At 44.6% G+C, this 17,103-nt stretch overlaps 1 protein-coding gene across 1 annotated transcript; it reads right to left on the minus strand.

The window, feature by feature from the left end:
* Nucleotides 1-11,454: 11,454 nt before the first annotated feature.
* On the minus strand, nt 11,455-13,601 carry GP5 (glycoprotein V platelet; the record flags this gene model as incomplete). Its single annotated transcript, XM_082722399.1, is given in 6 exon segments — nt 11,455-11,871; nt 11,873-12,132; nt 12,135-12,479; nt 12,482-13,226; nt 13,228-13,314; nt 13,584-13,601. Coding segments are annotated over 6 exon segments (1,659 nt in total). The 3' UTR covers nt 11,455-11,667.
* Between the last annotated feature and the right edge of the window lie 3,502 nt (nt 13,602-17,103).

The following is a 17,103-nucleotide window of genomic DNA, read 5'->3' on the forward strand; positions in this document are numbered from 1 at the left end:
GAATAGAAATATTGGGGAAAAAAATATTTCCAGTTTCTTCCTCTTGTTTCCTCCCCTTTCTACCACCTCTCCCCCCAACTCTTTTTTTCTTCTATATCTGTATTTCTCTATTTCCCACTTCTTTTCTCCTTCTTCCCAGCCAAGAGCCCCACAAATGATGCTCAGCTCTCAGGGACCCCTGCTAGGCTAGAGGAACTAGAACCCCTGAATCAGAATGCCTACAACCATGAACATGAGTGTCCCCCTGGTTCCTGTGTCCCCCAGTCAACAGGTTCCAGCTTAGGCAGTTGAGCCATCCATACCAGAAGCAGCATTGGGGGTGGGATCTGGGAAAGCTCTAGGCCAGAAGCCGGGAGAGGACCTCACATGACAGACCTGTCAGTCATAACCTTAGATATGTTACTGCCCCACCCTGGGCCTCAGTTTCCTCATCAGTAAAATAGGACAATAACACCCAGCTCCCAAGGCAGTTGTAAGGGCTAGGAGAATTGATTTCATGGTGCTGGGCATGTATTCAATGTTTAATCAAGGTTGGTTGACTGTGGCAGCAGCTGGAGTACAGAGCCTCCTGAGGGCTGGACTTGGAAATATCAATATCTGTGCTGGGATACTAAGAGCCAGGAAGCACCGAGAGAGGTCGAAAGGGATGGAGGAAGGGAGTCACGGGGCAGAGGCTGCTCATCGTTTTTTTCCCCTAGGCATCTCAGGTTCCCGGTACTCTGGACCCAGACACTGAGTGCAATTAATGCTTGTCTCTTTATGATCTTGATGAAATCATCTTGTAACATTCCAAATGCCTAATGAGGGTGTGTGCAGCTACTGGACAGAGAGTCCTGGAATCTCCCTGCCTTCGGCACGCCCTGGGAGTAATGGTGATTTTTAAAAGCTAGGAAGCCCAGAGTGACTTCTCCCCAAACAGACTTGCTCAGTCCCAGTGTCAGTATGCATTCAGAGACCAGCCTTCAGTGGTTCCAGGAAGAGAAGCCAATTACAACTCTCAGTGGGTGGGGGAAGGGGTGGAGGATGAGGAGAATTGGGGGAAATCCCAAAGTACAGGAGGAACCCAGGACCCAGAACAAAGGAGACTCAATTTTGCCCAGGGGCTATCAAAGAAACTCCAGAGCTAGAAACTTGTAAACTAGAAATAGATGGGACTTTCAGTTAAACAGGTAAATTAGTCACACCCAGTTGTCTTCTCTCCCTCCTTGGATCTTACTTAGATGGCAGGAAAGGTATTGAAATGGTATAAACCCACAGCATCATAGGGAATGGGAGAGGTGTATTAGTGGATTGGAGACCTCAGCAAGTTTATGGAGCAGAACAGTTGAAGGTAGGTAAGGAGAAGGAGGAAGTAATTACCAGCGTGGAGAGAGAGAGCCCTTTTTTCTCACAGAGCCATATGGAGGCCTAAAGATTGATTACACCAGGTACAGGGCAGGACAGATGAGACGAGCTATGGAAGTAAAAACCAGGGAGTTAATTGAAAGCCAGTACATGGGACAGTTGTCTCTATATCCATCGCTAAGAAAACAAACAAAAAAGTTATTTAAAGAAATTACAAGGCCCTGGAGAAAACAACCCTCTACAAACATTCTTGCTTGTAGAGATTCCTAGTATAATACTCAGCTTGCTACCCAGAGCCCTAAAATGAAGCTTGCCAGCCCACGACTCTTGTCCACGTGTACAAAGTTCTCAAAGTCGGCTAACCCTGTTTCCTCACTTTTAAAATATGAACTGATAAACAAGGATTTAAGGGAAGGAAACAACAAACAACAGCAACAACCACAAATCCCAGAGAAAAGAGATAGTTCAGAAAATAAAAGGGAAATTGAAAAGCTGCAAAATTTAAACTCTAGTGTCCAAAGAAAAATCCAAAAGAGACCACATCCATAAAAAAAGAATAAGAGTCTAGAAAAAGGAAAAATTAAAGAAGAAGAATCACAGAAATGAAAAAATACAACTGCAAGAATTAAAATTTTAATTCAAGTGTGAGAAGACAGACTTGAGAAGTCTCCAGGAAGTACAAGAGAGAGATTGAAAAGAGAAGAAAAAAGAGAAGATAAGAAGATTTAAAGAGAGGACAAAAAATTAGGAAAGCAATAGAAAAGAACTTCACAAAACTTAAGGATACCCCTCTCCTGAGAACCCTGGATGTTTTCAGCAATGTGAATGAAACTGAAATAAAGAGCAACACATGGGTGGAACATATTGAAACCAGAAAATAAAGGACATGAGAAGGTCATAAGTCTTCTAAAAGAAACAATGAGTCAATTCTAAGTAATAACAAATTCTCACTGACAACCTTTGGGCAAGAAGATAATTTGAATTCAGAATTCTATACCTAGCTAAACTAGCAATCAAGTGTGAATGAAGAATAAAGAAATTTTTAGGGAAGGACTGAGAAAAGAGGAAATTCTCTGTATCCCCTTTATAAGAAGTTACACAATGAAGTGCCCCTAAGGTGGAATTTAAGTACAAACATAACATTTAGAAAAACTGCAAGTGGTTCTGGGACTTTAAAGTAGAAACTGTTGTTTTTTATGTTAAAAATGGTTGAATATCAGAAATTTCATTTGGTTTACCCTAACCCATATGAGCAGAAATGTACAGTATATCAGAAGATTAAGTTCAATTACAAAAAAAGAAAAATCCTTAACCAAGTTTGAAACAGTCAAACCCAAAGTTAAATAACAAGATACTGAAGATGGTTGTGTGTTCCCTGGGGAGTGAAGACAGTAAAATCCACAGCATGTTTGGAAAGAGAAAAGATGGGGCACCTGGGTGGCTCAGTCCATTAAGCATCTGCTTTTGGCTCAGGTCATGATCCCGGGGTCCTGGGATCAAGCCCCACATCAGGCTCTCTGCTCAGCGGGGAGCCTGTTTCCTCCTCTCTCTCTCTGCCTGCCTCTCTGCCTACTTGTGATCTTTGTCAAATAAATAAATAAATAATCTCAAAAAAAAGGAAAAAAATAATCACTAAAAGAACAACAGACAACAAACAAAAAAACCATATACATACATATATATATATATATATATATATATATATATATTTTATAGACACACACACATATATATGTATATATATGTATATGAGAGAGAGGAATTCAGATTTATTAATCTACCAGCGGGTGTGAAAAGAGGAGGGCAATAAAGCAAAAACAGAAAAATGAGAAATAGAAAACACAGAGTAACTCCATAGTAACAACACAATAGGGAAAAGCTAAAATAAATGTCAACAGAGCAATTTCAATTATTAACAGAAAGATGTTATCTAGATAAAATTTAGAAAAATCCTCCTGTATGCTGCCTACAAATACACACCTAAAGTAAAGCCAAAGAGAAAAGGTGAAAATCAAGCATAGAAAAATAGACACCATAGAGGGACAAAGCAAAATAAACTGGTATGGCTACAAAACCAAACCAAATGAAACCAAACAAATAAACAAAAAATCCCACATAAAATAGAATTTTAAAAGAAAATGCTATAGGAATAAAGATTAATACTGAATAATAACTTTTTTAAAAGACCTATAAAGCTTTAGGACCTTAAAAAAAAACTTACATAAATAACCTTACAAAATATTAAATTAACCAGGAATTTTAAATTTCTATGTGGCTATAATATATTATATGCATGTGGCCATATATGTATTATATATGTGTATATATAAAGCATGCATACAATACTTCTATATACTTCTATATACTATATATCAATTGATAGAATTATAACAGGAACTTGAGAAATACACAAAGTTTTTTTCTGTAGGTCAGCAAACTAAAACTTAGTAAGGATACAGAAGTCTTGAACAACACAATTACCAAGCTTTGTTTATTTTTTAAAAGATTTTATTTATTTACTTATTTGAGAGAGAGGGAGCATGAGCAGCAGGAAGGGCAGAAGGAGAGGGAGAAGCAGACTCCCTGCTGAGCAGGGAGCTTGATGTGGGGCTCCATCTCAAGACCCTGAGATTATGACCTGAGGTAAAGGGAGACACTTAACCAACTGAGCCACCCCACTGCCCCAACAAGCTTTATTTAATGTTTGTATAACACCCTGAACTAGTTTATTTATTTTTTACGTTACTATGTATACCCAGTGTGGGGCTTGAACTCAGGACCCTGAGATCAAGAGTGGCATGATCCCCCAACTCTGCCAGCAGGGTGACCCGTGAGCCTGATTTAAAAGAGCATTTTTTTCTCAAGCACATAGAGCCATTTACAAACATTGCCTACATACTAGGCCATAAAACAAGTCTCAAAAACATTAAAAGAATTGGGATCACACAGGGGAGGCTCAGTCAGTGGACCGTGTGACTCTTGATCTCAGGTCGTGAGTTTGAGCTCCATGTTGGGTGTAAAGATTACTTAAAAATAAAATCTTTAAAAAACAAAAACAAAAAATTGAGACAAAGTATTCCACGACTGAGTTAGAAGTCAATGCAGGAACGTTTCCTAAAAATCGGGATGAAAACATCAGAATGAAAGGCACACTTCTAAATAACCGAGTTCAAAGGCAAGCTTGTAATGGGATGAGAAAATGTAGAATGGGCGGATAACAGAGACCAAAGAGGAATAGCAATACCCCGGCCTAAAACAGGAGCGGCTGGCAGAGCGGTACCTTGTTCAGACGGCCATCCTGAAGAAGAGAATGGTAGAAAACTACTGGGCTAAGAATCCCACCTATGAAATCACAGGGAAGAAAAAACTACAAAGACTCAGAGAAAACAGAAGAGAGTAAAGAAGAAAGCTGCCAGCGAATGCAACAGAAAACAATCATACCATAGAGGGTTGTCGCGAAGCCCAGTTTGCTCTTAGTAAAAGCTAATTAAACAGAAAAAATAGCGCAAGACGGATCAAGAAAGAGGAAGATGGGTCTGAACAACAGTGAGGACGAAAAAAAGGACAACTACAGATACAAGAGAGATTTTAAAGCAACACAGAAATAAAAATATGTGGACAATATGGGGATAACAATTTTGAAAACTTAGAGACAACAAGAACAATTTCCTAAAATATATATAATGGAACAAGAGTGGGAAAGAGAAGATTGATGAGATCGCTAACCCAAGGAAGCCACGAACTCGGTGGTTAAAGATAAGCCACACAAAGGCACACATGCAGTAGGAGCCGGGTTCCAAGGCCGCCCCCAAGCACTCCTTGCGCCCAGGACTCCCGCTCCTTGGACAGGTGTCTCCCGTTCCAAGCAGGGCGTAAACCAGGAGGGTGCTGTGCAAAGGAGGAACCGTGACTTCCCAAGCTAAACTGTGAAAGACATTGTGACTTCTGTCCTGATAGCTCTCTCTGAAGGGATGAGGGATGCCCTGGGGGACACCAGCTGCCAGGTCGCGAGACATGCCGGCAGCCCGATGAAGAAGGCCATGTGGCAAGGATCCTGCCATCGGCCAGTGAAGACTGCCAACCACATGAGAAACAGATCCTCCAGCTCCTGTCAAGACCACTGTAATTCCAGCTAAGCTTCAGAGATAACCCATGAGAGATCCAGAGCGACAGCCACCCAATGAAGCCACTCCCAGGTTTCTGACCCTCAGAAATGTGAGAAAGTAAATTGAAGCATCTAGAATTGGGGATATTGGGGCGCCTGGGTGGTTCAGTGGGTCAAGCCTCTGCCTTTGGACTCATGATCTCAGGGTGCTGGGATCATTGACATGGGGCTCTCTGCTTAGCAGGGAGCCTGCTTCCCTCCCCCCAACCTTCCCTGCCTGCCTCTCTGCCTACTTATGATCTCTCTCTCTCTCTCTGTCAAATAAATATTTAAATAAATTTTTTAAAAAAAGGAATTTGGGCTATTTTTAATGCAGCCATAGATAACTAGTACACACACGATAAAACCAAGTCAAGTTGGTGTTGGAAAGGAGTTCTAGAATACATTCAAGGAAAATGTAATCGCATTTTTTACAAACTGTTCCCAGAGAAATTGTCCCCTACTTCATGAGTCTGTATAATTTGAATTATACTGTCAGGATCAGTCAAAATTTTCAAGGGAATCTCATTAATGAACAGATAATAAAAGTTCCAAACAAAACATTAGCAAACTGAATCCAACATCTGTTTTTTAAATGTGTGATTAGGCTTGGGTTTAACTTTATAGGATTTTAAGAATGAATTTATTTTTCAAAATCTATACATTTTATTCACCACTTTAATGTGTTGGAAGAGAAATACTATATGAGCATCTGAATAGCCAAAAAAAAAAAAAAAATTGAACACCTACTCACAATTTAAAAAAACCACTCAGTGAAGTAGAGCTAAAAAGCTCACATTTATCAATGAAGCATTCAAGGCATTCGCTATCAGGATGCTTTTAAGGATGTTCCCTGCGACCATTGCTATTCAACATTGTACTGGAGGTTCTGCCCACTGCAAGTAAGATTTTTTAAAATACTAAGTTAATAAAAGGTATAAGGTTTTAATGGGAAGAAGCAAATTATTGGAATTATTGTTGGATAGGAGATAATTACATAAAAATGGATCCCACTTTTACATACTGGTAATAAACCATGAGAAAATGTAATTTTTTAAAAAGATAACATCTACAACAGCCACAGTTCACAAAAGGGGAAGGAAAGCTAGGGAAAAACCTATCAAAATCTATGCCAGATTCTTATGCAAAAAGTTCTGAAACCTCATGGAAAGATTAGAGAAGACCCAAATGGATAGAAAGGCCTACCATGTTTACAGATAATTGCGCTAGGTATTGTAAAGGATGCAAATTCTCCCCCAGATTGGTTTACAAATTCCCTGCAATTCCTGTCAGAATTCCAGCAGGTTTCTCAGTGCAGCTGGCCACACTGACCTTAATGTGTGTATGGCATTGCAGAGGGATGAGATTTTCTCCAAGGAAGAATGAGGTAGGGTGGTGACGACACCAAGAATTATGAAAGCTACAGTAATGAAGACAGTGAGTTTCAGACTCGAGCAACAGGCCAGTGTTTTAAGCTACAGAACCCAGAAGCCAACCCATGCACATAGGGAAAACTGAAAGTGACTGAGGGAACTTTGCAGACCAGCACGGAAAGGCTGGGCTAGGTGACGATCGGTCTGGGAGAGTGGCATGCACGTTTGTAAAACATACAGTTGGTTCCCTACATCACACTGCATAAAAAACAAATTCCAAAACAAACAGACAAACAACAACAACAAAAAAAAACAAATTTTATGTGGGCTAAAGCCCTAAATGTGAAAAATAAAACTTTACAACTTTTCAAAGAAAATAGAGGAGACATCCTCTATGACTTGAGAGTAGGAAGAATATTTTTTTTTCCCTTGAAGATTTTGTTTGAGAGAGAGATAACAGCATGCCTGCAAGTGAGGGGCTAAGAGGAACAGAAGTAAAGGGAGACAGAATCTGTTTTGTTTTTTTAAAGATTTTATTTATTTGACAGAGAAATACACAGCAAGAGAGGGAACACAAGCAGGGGGAGTGGGAGGAGAAGCAGGTTTTCCTTCAAGCAGGGAGCCTCATGCAGGGCTCCATCCCAGGACCCTAGAATCATGACCTGTGCCAAGGGCAGATGCTTAACAACTGAGCCACCGAGGGGCCCCTAGAACATAATCTTTATAGGGCCACTGAAATCGCTCTTTTTTATGTAGTAGGCCTTCAGAAAATGAATGGCTATTCATTTTATTTTGCAAATAGTTTTACATTTTTTGTTTTGTTTTGTTTTCCCTGCTTATAATTCTTCTTTTAGAATCTGAAGCAGACTCCACACTGAGCCTGCAGCCTGACCCAGGTTCCATCTCGTGACCCTGAGACCATGACCTGAGTCGAAATCCAGAGTGGGACACTTAACCGACTGAGCTGCACAGGTGCCTTGAATAGAAAGAATTTCTTAAATGAGATTCTTTTTTAAAGCACAAACCATAAAATTATATTGCTAATTTTGATTAGATTAAAATTAAAGCTGCCATTCCACACAAGACAGCATAAATAAAGTGAAATAAGCCACAAACGGAAAAATAATCATTCCAAAGCATACAATTTACAGAGGATTAGTGCCCAGGATATGTAAAGAATTCCTACAAATCAATAATAGTAATTAAAAAAGACAAAATGCTCCATTATAAATGGGTCAGTGTATACAGAGAGATAATTTTCAGAAGAAGGAATCTAAACATTTAATTATAAGTTTAAACATTTAAAAATAAGTGTAATAAACATGCAAACATTTAAAAATAAATTCAACTTCAACAGTTATCAGGGAAATGTTAAGATTAAGCAATGAGATACAATTTCATACCTATCAGATTGACAAAAATTCAAAATTATAATGCCATCGAGAGTGGAGGAGGATGTGGAATAATGGGAAATAAAAAGAAAAGAAATGGAAATCCATGTCCATCGATAAGAGAACAGATGAGCCGTGGAAAATTCATCCAATAGAATATTATGCAGCTATTAAAATGAACTAGAGGGGCGCCTGGGTGGCTCAGTGGATTAAAGCCTCTGCCTTCGGCTCAGGTCATGATCCCATCATCCTGGGATCGAGCCCCACATCGGGCTGTCTGCTCAGCAGGGAGCCTGCTTCCTCCTCTCTCTCTCTCTGCCTGCCTCTCTGCCTACTTGTGATCTCTGTCTGTCAAATAAATAAATAAAATCTTTAAAATAAATAAATAAATAAAATAAAATGAACTAGAGCCAAATGCTTCACAAGGATAGATCTCAAAAAGCATGTGCGGGGGTGCCCAGCTGGCTGTCGGAAAAGCATATGGGTCTTGATCTCACAGTCGTGAGTTTGACTCCCACTTTGAATGTAGAGATTAAATAAACTTTAAAAAAAAAAAAAAAAGTGAGCCCCAGGGAAAAGTCTGAAGAATGCTACATGAAGAGTCCCATCATTTATAGAAAATTTAAAAACTGGCAAAGCATTATTTCAGCCTATTCACGGTGGTAGACCTATGTAGTTAAGAGTCTAAAAGCAGGGACAGCAGGGTGGCCCAGTTGGTTAAGCAGCTGCCTTTGGCTCAGGTCATGATCCCAGGATCTTGGGATGGAGTCCTGCATTGGGCTCCCTGCTCAATGGGGAGCCTGCTTCTCCCTCTGCCTCTGCCTGCTTGTGCTGTCTCTCTGTCTCTCTCTGACAAATAAATTTTTAAAAAAGAAGTCTAAAAGCACCACTAGGAATGTGGAATGCCATATTTATTAAGTAGCTCCCTACGGAGGAGTATGCACAGAGAAGAGACAGGCAGGGGCTTTCAACTTTGTCACACTTCATGTTAAAAAAATGACTGAAGCAAATATAGTAGCATTTTATTAAGCGGGTTGAGGTATCCATAGCTGTTACCCCATAATTTTCCGTGTTTGAAGAGAATGGCCAGGAGTTTCTGGGAGATGTTTTAGTTGGAAGGGGCACCAAAAGGTAAGGCCCACTGAAGGGTGTACTTGTTCTATGCTTTGCTCTGTCCCTGCACTTAGAACTGGGCCTGGTACAGAGGAGGTGCTCCACAGAAAGCTACTGAGTGCCTGAGCAAATGCAAAGGCACTGAGGCACGTCAGGACACTGTGTTCTGAGAGCTAATCAACTTAACGGCCAACGTCTGTTGAGCCACCTATGCTCCCCCTCAGCCACTGACTTCACCACGTGGCTTGAGTTATCTCATTTCATCCTAGAGACAACAGTATGGACCTGCGTCCTCCTCGCTCTCCTGGTAAGGAAACAGGCTTTGAGAGCTAGGTAGCTTGCCCAAGAATACAATGGTTAGGACTAGAGTCCACATTCATCAAAAAGTCTGGGTTTTCTCACAAAACAAACTGAGGGTTGGGGGTGGGGAGGAGGAGGGAGAGGGGGGTTGGGTTATGGACATTGGGGAGGGTATGTGCTATGGTGAGTGCTGTGAAGTGTAAACCTGCCAATTCACAGACCTGTACCCCTGGGGCTAATAATACATTACATGTTAATAATAATAAAAAAAGAAAATTCTGGGTTTTATGCTGTAGGTAAGTCTTGAAAGGTAGAAATAAACAGGAGAAGGTAGGGCCCAGGAGCCCACAGTGCAGGGGCACATCAACACAGACTCCAGGCTCCAGGGTGAAGGGTGAGTGGACCACCTGGCAGGGAGGAAGATGCTTAGAAACCTGAGAGGCGAGTACACAGCAGGGAACACTTGAGGCTGCCTGGGCCTCAGGGAAAGCTTTACCCACTTGGCCTGGAAGAAGTCCACGTGGAAATGCCAGGAACCCAGCTCTTCCTGCTCTGTATCCGACTGGCGTTCAGAGGACCCCTTGCTCTGGACCATGAGCACACAGACCCCAACCACACAGGGCTGAGACCAACCACAGGAGAAGACAAGCTGATTTAATGTGATCTCCCATTTGAGAAAGTTTGCTCTCACCTTCCTGTGCACAGAGAAAAAGCCAACTCAGAACTCTCCTTTTGCAATCATGACAGCAGGAATAATTGCTTGCTCTTTAATAAGAGCTAACATTTATTGAGCATTGACTGTATGCAGGGCACTAGGTAGAGTCAGCACATGATTTATTGCCCTTAACTCTCACAAAAGCTCTGTGAGGGCAGGTCCTCTTTGTCCCTCTCCTCTTTGTCCCTCTCCAGGACACCAAAGCTTGGAGAATTCAGGGGTCTGGCCCAAAGCCCTGTGCAGTTAATAAGTGGTGGGGCTGGGATTCGACACCATGGCTGTCCACTCTCCGGCCCATGTTTAAACCAGTGCTTCTCACAAGCACAGACACACAATTAAGCAACAAAGGCTTTATAACTCTCAGCTGGGAGACTAAACGAGAACGTGATGCTACCATAATAAACCGGAAACCAAGCTTATCATCACATTCATGAACACCCGGCCCATGAGAGGTGCTCCATAAATGCTTTGAAATGAGGTGGCATTTAGTTCCAGGAAATGAAAACCAACCCAGTGTCACAATGACACACATCACCCACAGGGGAAGCTACGAGAAACTTATAGAGCACGCACACATGCAGACAGAGCTCTTCTTGGCAGGCACACACAGTTACTCTACGGGTCCAACCCCCTCGAGGCTTAGGCCTCCCAGCGACCTCCACTTCCTCCCACTTCCGTCCCTGGGTGCTGAGAGGCTTTGGGCTCTGTACCTCAGTAGGCCTCCTCTGAAAACAGGAAGGAAAGCCAGCCAGGACTCTCCCCAGTAGCCCACAGTTCAGAGATACATAAAGCGAGAAAAACATAAGACAAGGGAAGGCACTCGAAGAGTTCTGCTTTTCTAGAGTAAAGAGAAGGATCCACCCTGTCCCCCAGGAAAAGCCACCATCCCTGGGATCGCACAAGTTCATTTTATTGATTCATTTCATTAACATTTACCAGACCTCCCGTGCAGGAGACAGGCCCCGGCCTGGAGTTGGCTGGCTCATCTGCACCCTTCCTCCACCTGGAGGAGCCCAAACACACACACACACACACACACACACACACACACACAATCCGAGGCCCCTGGGGCACAGCGCATAAGGGTACACAAAGGCCAAGCGAACGCACCCAACTTAGAGGTGTAAAGACTCCTTCTGCGGTGTGGAGGGAGGAGGAGGGACAGCAGGAGGTGGGAAGGGGTGAGGGCGTGAAGCAGACGGGAGGGAGAAGAGAGAGGAAGACAGCAGCAGCCCGGCAGTATTCTCCCCCAGAGCCACCTCTGCCAACACTCTGGCCCCGTTTTAATTAGGTGCAAAGTTTCCCCTTTGACTCTCTCTCTCTCTCTCTGATTAATCTTCGAAAGAGCCGGCCGAGTTTAACCACAGCAAACACGATGATCCCCGTTATGACGGCCTGGGTAGCTAAAAGCAGAAAATAAAGCCCCCAGAACAGGCTGTGGTCTTGGCGTGGACCCCGGGCCCCCAGCTGCGCCCGGACCCCGGGCTCCGAGCCGGCGGGCGCCAAGGCCGGCCGGGTGGCGGCTGGGGCAGGGCAGGGAGGCGGGCCGCGGGGGTCCCGGCACTCCGGGTCGTTGCGCCCAGAGCGGCAGGCTGGCGCGAGGTCCGGGGCCGCGGCAGCGCGGGGGCAGGCTGCAGTCGCAGCGCCAGGGATAGTGGCCGAGCCCGATTTCCGCCAGCCGGGGCAGATCCGCGAACGCGTCAACGGGCAGGGCCTCCAGCTGGCTGTGCTCGAGCTCGAACCGCTCGAGCCGAAGAGCGCGCGTGGCCGGGCCCGCAGCCGGTGGCGGCGCAGCGGGTCAAGGCCGCGCAGCAGGGCGCGGGGGAGCGCGGCCAGGCGGTTGGAGTGCAGCGCGAGCTCCCGCGGCGCCGCCAGCTTCCGGAGGGCGTCCTCGGGCAGCGCGCGGAGGCGCGGGCTCACCGTCACCCCGAAGGCGCGCAGGCGGCTCAGGGGGCGCAGGGCGGCGGCGGGCAGGGTGCGCAGCCGCGTGCTATTCAGCCACAGCTCCCGCAAGCCGGCCAGCTCCCTGAAGAGCACCTCCGGCAGCTCTGCCAGCGGGTTCTCGAACAGGGTCAGGAAGGGCAAATCACGCGAATGAAGAAGAGCGCGGTGGACGGGGGGTGGGAGGTAGGGGGCAGAAACTCCAGGCGGTTTCTGGAAAGCGTCAGGGAGCTAAGGTTCCAGAGCGTGTCGAGGGCTCCGGGGGCGATGGAGCGGAGGTGATTCCCGTGCAGCGGCAGCTCCTTCGGGGCGCGCAGGGGGCTCAGCAGCCCGGTTCCCAGAGCCTCGAGCGGGTTCGAGTGGAGCGCGAGCTTCTCCCGCCTGGCCTGCGCGGCGAGCAGTCCCCGGGGCAGGTGGGGCGGATTGTTTGCCGACACGTCCCGCAGTCTCAGGTTCCCCAGACGGCTGAGGAGGCGAGAGGGAAGGACAGTGAGCTGGTTTGGGTTCAGGAAGAGCTCCGGCAGGTCAACCAGTTTCCCAAACATGTTCTGATCGATGTCCTTCAGTTCGTTGCGGTCCAGAAACAGCTGCTCCAGCAGCACTACCTTGTCCACCAGCGCGGCCGGCAGGTGCGTGATCCCGTTGCGCGACAGCCGCAGGGTTTTAAGTTTGATCAGGTCGTGGAAGGCGCCAGGGGCGGTGGAGGCCATGGGGCTGTCGGTCAGCATCACGCGCTGCATGACCGTCATGCTGCCAAAGCTGTCGTTCCGCAAGGTGCCAGGGCCCATTCGGAAGAGCAGGATATGCGTGAGGTTGGCGGGCAGGCCAAGCAAGGCGGGGCGGGCCACGGGGCCCCCGGAGCACTGCACGGTGTCCCGCAACACGCACTTGCAGGCCGGGGTGGGGACAGGGGAACAGCTGGGCGCGCGGGGGCCCCAGCGCCGCGCACAGCAGGCGCTCCTCAGCATGTCTGCAAAGGCGACGGCGGGACGTCTGCAGGCGACACGCAAGGGCTGGCGCTCGGGTTCGAGCCTTGGAACCGTGCAGAGGCAGGAGTCTTTCGCCCGGACTGTCACTAACTTTGAATGTGACCCAGACACAACTAAGTAGCCCTCTTTTCCCAGGAGGGCAGATGTTCCTGGGTGGTGGAAACACATTCGCTTCACCCCCAGAGGTCCCGAGATTAAAGCGTTTTCCAGCTATAGTGAAAAGCCAGTGCTTTAAAATCTTTCCACAGAACTAATGAAAACAATCATTCTTACATGGAGGCTCACAGACATCACTGAGCAGGCCCCACGGTGAAGAGAACCCTGCTCTTCCTGCCTTTACTCAGCAGTGGCTATAACCAAGTCAGGACGGTAACAGCACAAAGTCTGGGAAAACAACAGCAACCACCACCCGATTCCTTGCACAGTTGTGCTACGTGCACAGCACCTATTCTACAAAATAGTAACACCCTCAAATAGCGAACACCTTCAGTTAGCCACAGCGAGAAAAGCAGGGAATACCTAGCACTTTATGCCATTCATTATTCTCAGCGTTTTATTTACATTAATTCGTTCAATCTTTACAATAACCCTATGAGCTAGACCCTATTCTTATCCCGGGTTAAAGGATGATGAAACTAAGGCACAGAAAGGGTAAGTAACTTAATCCGGGTCACAGAGCTAGAATCTGAGAACAGTATTTCTGTGTCTCAAAAAGGAACTATCATTTCTAAGATGCTTAACAAAAAATATGAACTCATGGCATTGAATTACATGTGAAATATATACAATAATACTAATCTGCCAAAACAACATTTCTCAAATGTAATTTTACGCAAATAATTTCTTGTACAAAATTTTACAATTTATGCCCATATCCAAGCCCTCAGTTACCTTGGCCCTACCTAAAATGGTGCTGTACAGGAAAGTAACTGAAGGACTCAGGGCTTTGCCTGTGGTGCAGCTCTTTCCAAAGGAAGAGGGAAGTATCCTTGCATCCTGAGGATAAAGACTTTACCAGAATAAAAGTCATGGGAAGGACCCTATCTCAGAGGGAAGATTCTGGTTTTAATGACAGAAAGCTTCAAACTGAAAAAGAAACCATATGTAATTTAAATCCTGTCAACCCTGAGTAAGAGCAGAAGAGAGAGCGGTTTCTCCATAAAATGGCACATTATGACAGTGATGCTAGGACAGCTTAGTGACACGGCTGGATCACTGTGGCAACCATACTCCTGGATGGGCCACACTTCCATCCAATCTTCCTTTCCCCACCACATTGCCCCAATTCTCTATTCCAGTTCTCTTCTCCCACTCTGAGGAATCGTAAGGCCAAAAACATTCTCCAGTGTGTTTGAAAATGGCACCACAGTGTTGAAGGGTGTTCGTATATTCAATTTAACTTAGGAATGTCCAGCTGCTTTCCACAGTAGTACCCATATATGTAATGCCCCCTACAGTGTATGACAGTTCCTGTGCCTCACAGCTCTGCCCATACTTGGAATTGATTTTTTCAATTTAATTTTTTCCATTCATATAAAGTCATTGTCTCTGTGTGGTGTTTTCATTCTTCCCCACTTCATGAGCTTGAGCATCTTTTCATATTTTTAATGCCTACTTGTGCTTCATTTTCTCAGAGATGTTGGGTTCTTTTGCCCATTTTCCTATATGCAAAATGTTTTTTTTAACTATATATTCTGGATGCTAATCCTTTTGTCATTTTTTTGTCGAATATCTTCAGCTAGTTTGTGGTTTGCCTTTTTCAACTTCAAGAGGTCTTTTGATGGACCTAAATCTTAATATAGACCAAGTTATCAGTCTATTACGATTTATGTTTTTTGTATCAAAGTAAGTCCTCCTCTCTTCCCAAGTAAGAAGAAGAAAGTTCTCCTATAATACCTTAGAGTTTTATAGTTTTGTCCTTTCTTTTTAGGTCCTTAATCCATATTGAACTGATATTTGCGTATGATGTGTTTGAGTGGAATCCAAGTTTATTTTTTTCCATTAACATAACCAGCTGTCCTAGTCCCATTTATATATAACTAAACCCCTTCCTTCAGAGCTACAATGTCAGTATAGTCATGAGTCCATATCTTATGAACATGTGAGTCTGTTTCTGGGCTATTTGGTAATCCCTGCAGCAACACCATACTGACAGAACCTTCTATTGTTTAAAGCCTGAAAATATCCAGCATTTTAAGTGTGAAGAAACAGACATTCTCATACTACAATGGTGGATCATACATTGTAAAAAACTTTGGGGAAAATATTTAGCAGTATCAACCAAATTAAAAATACATATATCCTTTGTCCAGCAGGTCCACTGCTAAAAATATGTCCTATGGCTAAGCTCATTAACATTTGCGCACAAAATGGGGCACCTGGGGATTCAGTCAGTAGAGCACTCTTGATCTCAGGGTCGGGAATTCAACTGTTAGGTGTGGAACCTATTTAAAAGTAACTGTGCACAAAAACACTGCAGGTCTGTGTGTAGTAGGAAAATAAAGAAAAATCCTAAGTGGCCACTAACAGGGAAGTAGTCATCTAAGTTATGAAACATCTGTGCACTGGGATGGCTTGTAGACTTTAAAAAGAATGAATCTGAGCTGCAAATGCAGACGAAACAAGGGCAGCAGAGCATACACATATGGTTCTATTTGTGTAGATTTTAAATCAGAGTAAGACTTCATGTCAGGCTCTTGTAAGCTTCTGTGGCCCGATCAGAATGGCCTCCGTTTATTCTTTGAAAAAAGCAGAACATTCTGAATGCCCAGAAGGGTATGAAGTTGCAGTCAGTAGAGGAACATTGTTGAATCCATTTGCTGAAAAACTGAATGAGGTACTGAGAAGTATTTCAAACACTGAAGTCGGTGGTTCCTGTGTTATGTCCTTTGAATTTTGGACCCATGTAACAGGTTAAAAATCCGTTACGCTAAGAGGCAACTTCTGTAGAAGTCACCCCGGCCTCTGTGGTTTGGCCTGTCCAAAGCAGAGCTGTCTGCCTGAATGAGACCCGCTTTCCTCCTCAGTGAGGGGAGACTCTGTGCACTGGAGGGATCTCTGTGCACTCACAGCGCAATCACAACTCCAACTCTGAACAGTAACTGTCTCATCCAAACTCCTCCTACTCCATCCTTCCCTGCAATACATACTTGAAACACAGCACCTGGCAGTGACACCCTGGGAAGAGAGAGACATGCAGAACCTCGGCCCTGCCACTTCTGCTACACAAAACACAGTGAATGGGAAGAACCTGGGACCCTAAACTTCCACACCGCCCAATCAATCACACCACGGCCAGCCACATAGGCCACAGCAGGAGGCAGGCCTCCTGTAGGACCCGAGACCCAGAAAGGCCGCCCAGCCAGGCACAATGCCTTCTCAGGGATTTCTAGGACCAACAGTTAGTTCCAGTTTCTCCCTTCCTAGGAGTGCTCCTTTTGCACCCATGACTGCCACACTTCAAACTTACAATGCGTTACATGACATTAGCTCTGCATTTGACCTTCCCAACTGTTAACAGATAAGCCTGTAGTCTTAACATTTTACAATCTCCCTCAGACCTCCTTATACTTACCATCTGGTTCTACATTATATCTAATGAATAGGTTTGCACGGGATGGTCACACACATGATGTGGTATCTATGTGGGATGTGGTATTTATTCCCTTCAAAAATACAAAGTTAAAAAAAGAAAATGCACAAGTATGAAGTAGAAAAATAAATCCAAAAGGGCAGTATTTGTATGGCTAAAAGGTGAACAAATGTATAAGGAGACAGAAAAAAAAAAACATTA

The sequence above is a fragment of the Mustela nivalis genome (assembly GCF_964662115.1).
Source record: "Mustela nivalis genome assembly, chromosome: 1".
NCBI classification, from domain to species: domain Eukaryota; kingdom Metazoa; phylum Chordata; class Mammalia; order Carnivora; family Mustelidae; genus Mustela; species Mustela nivalis.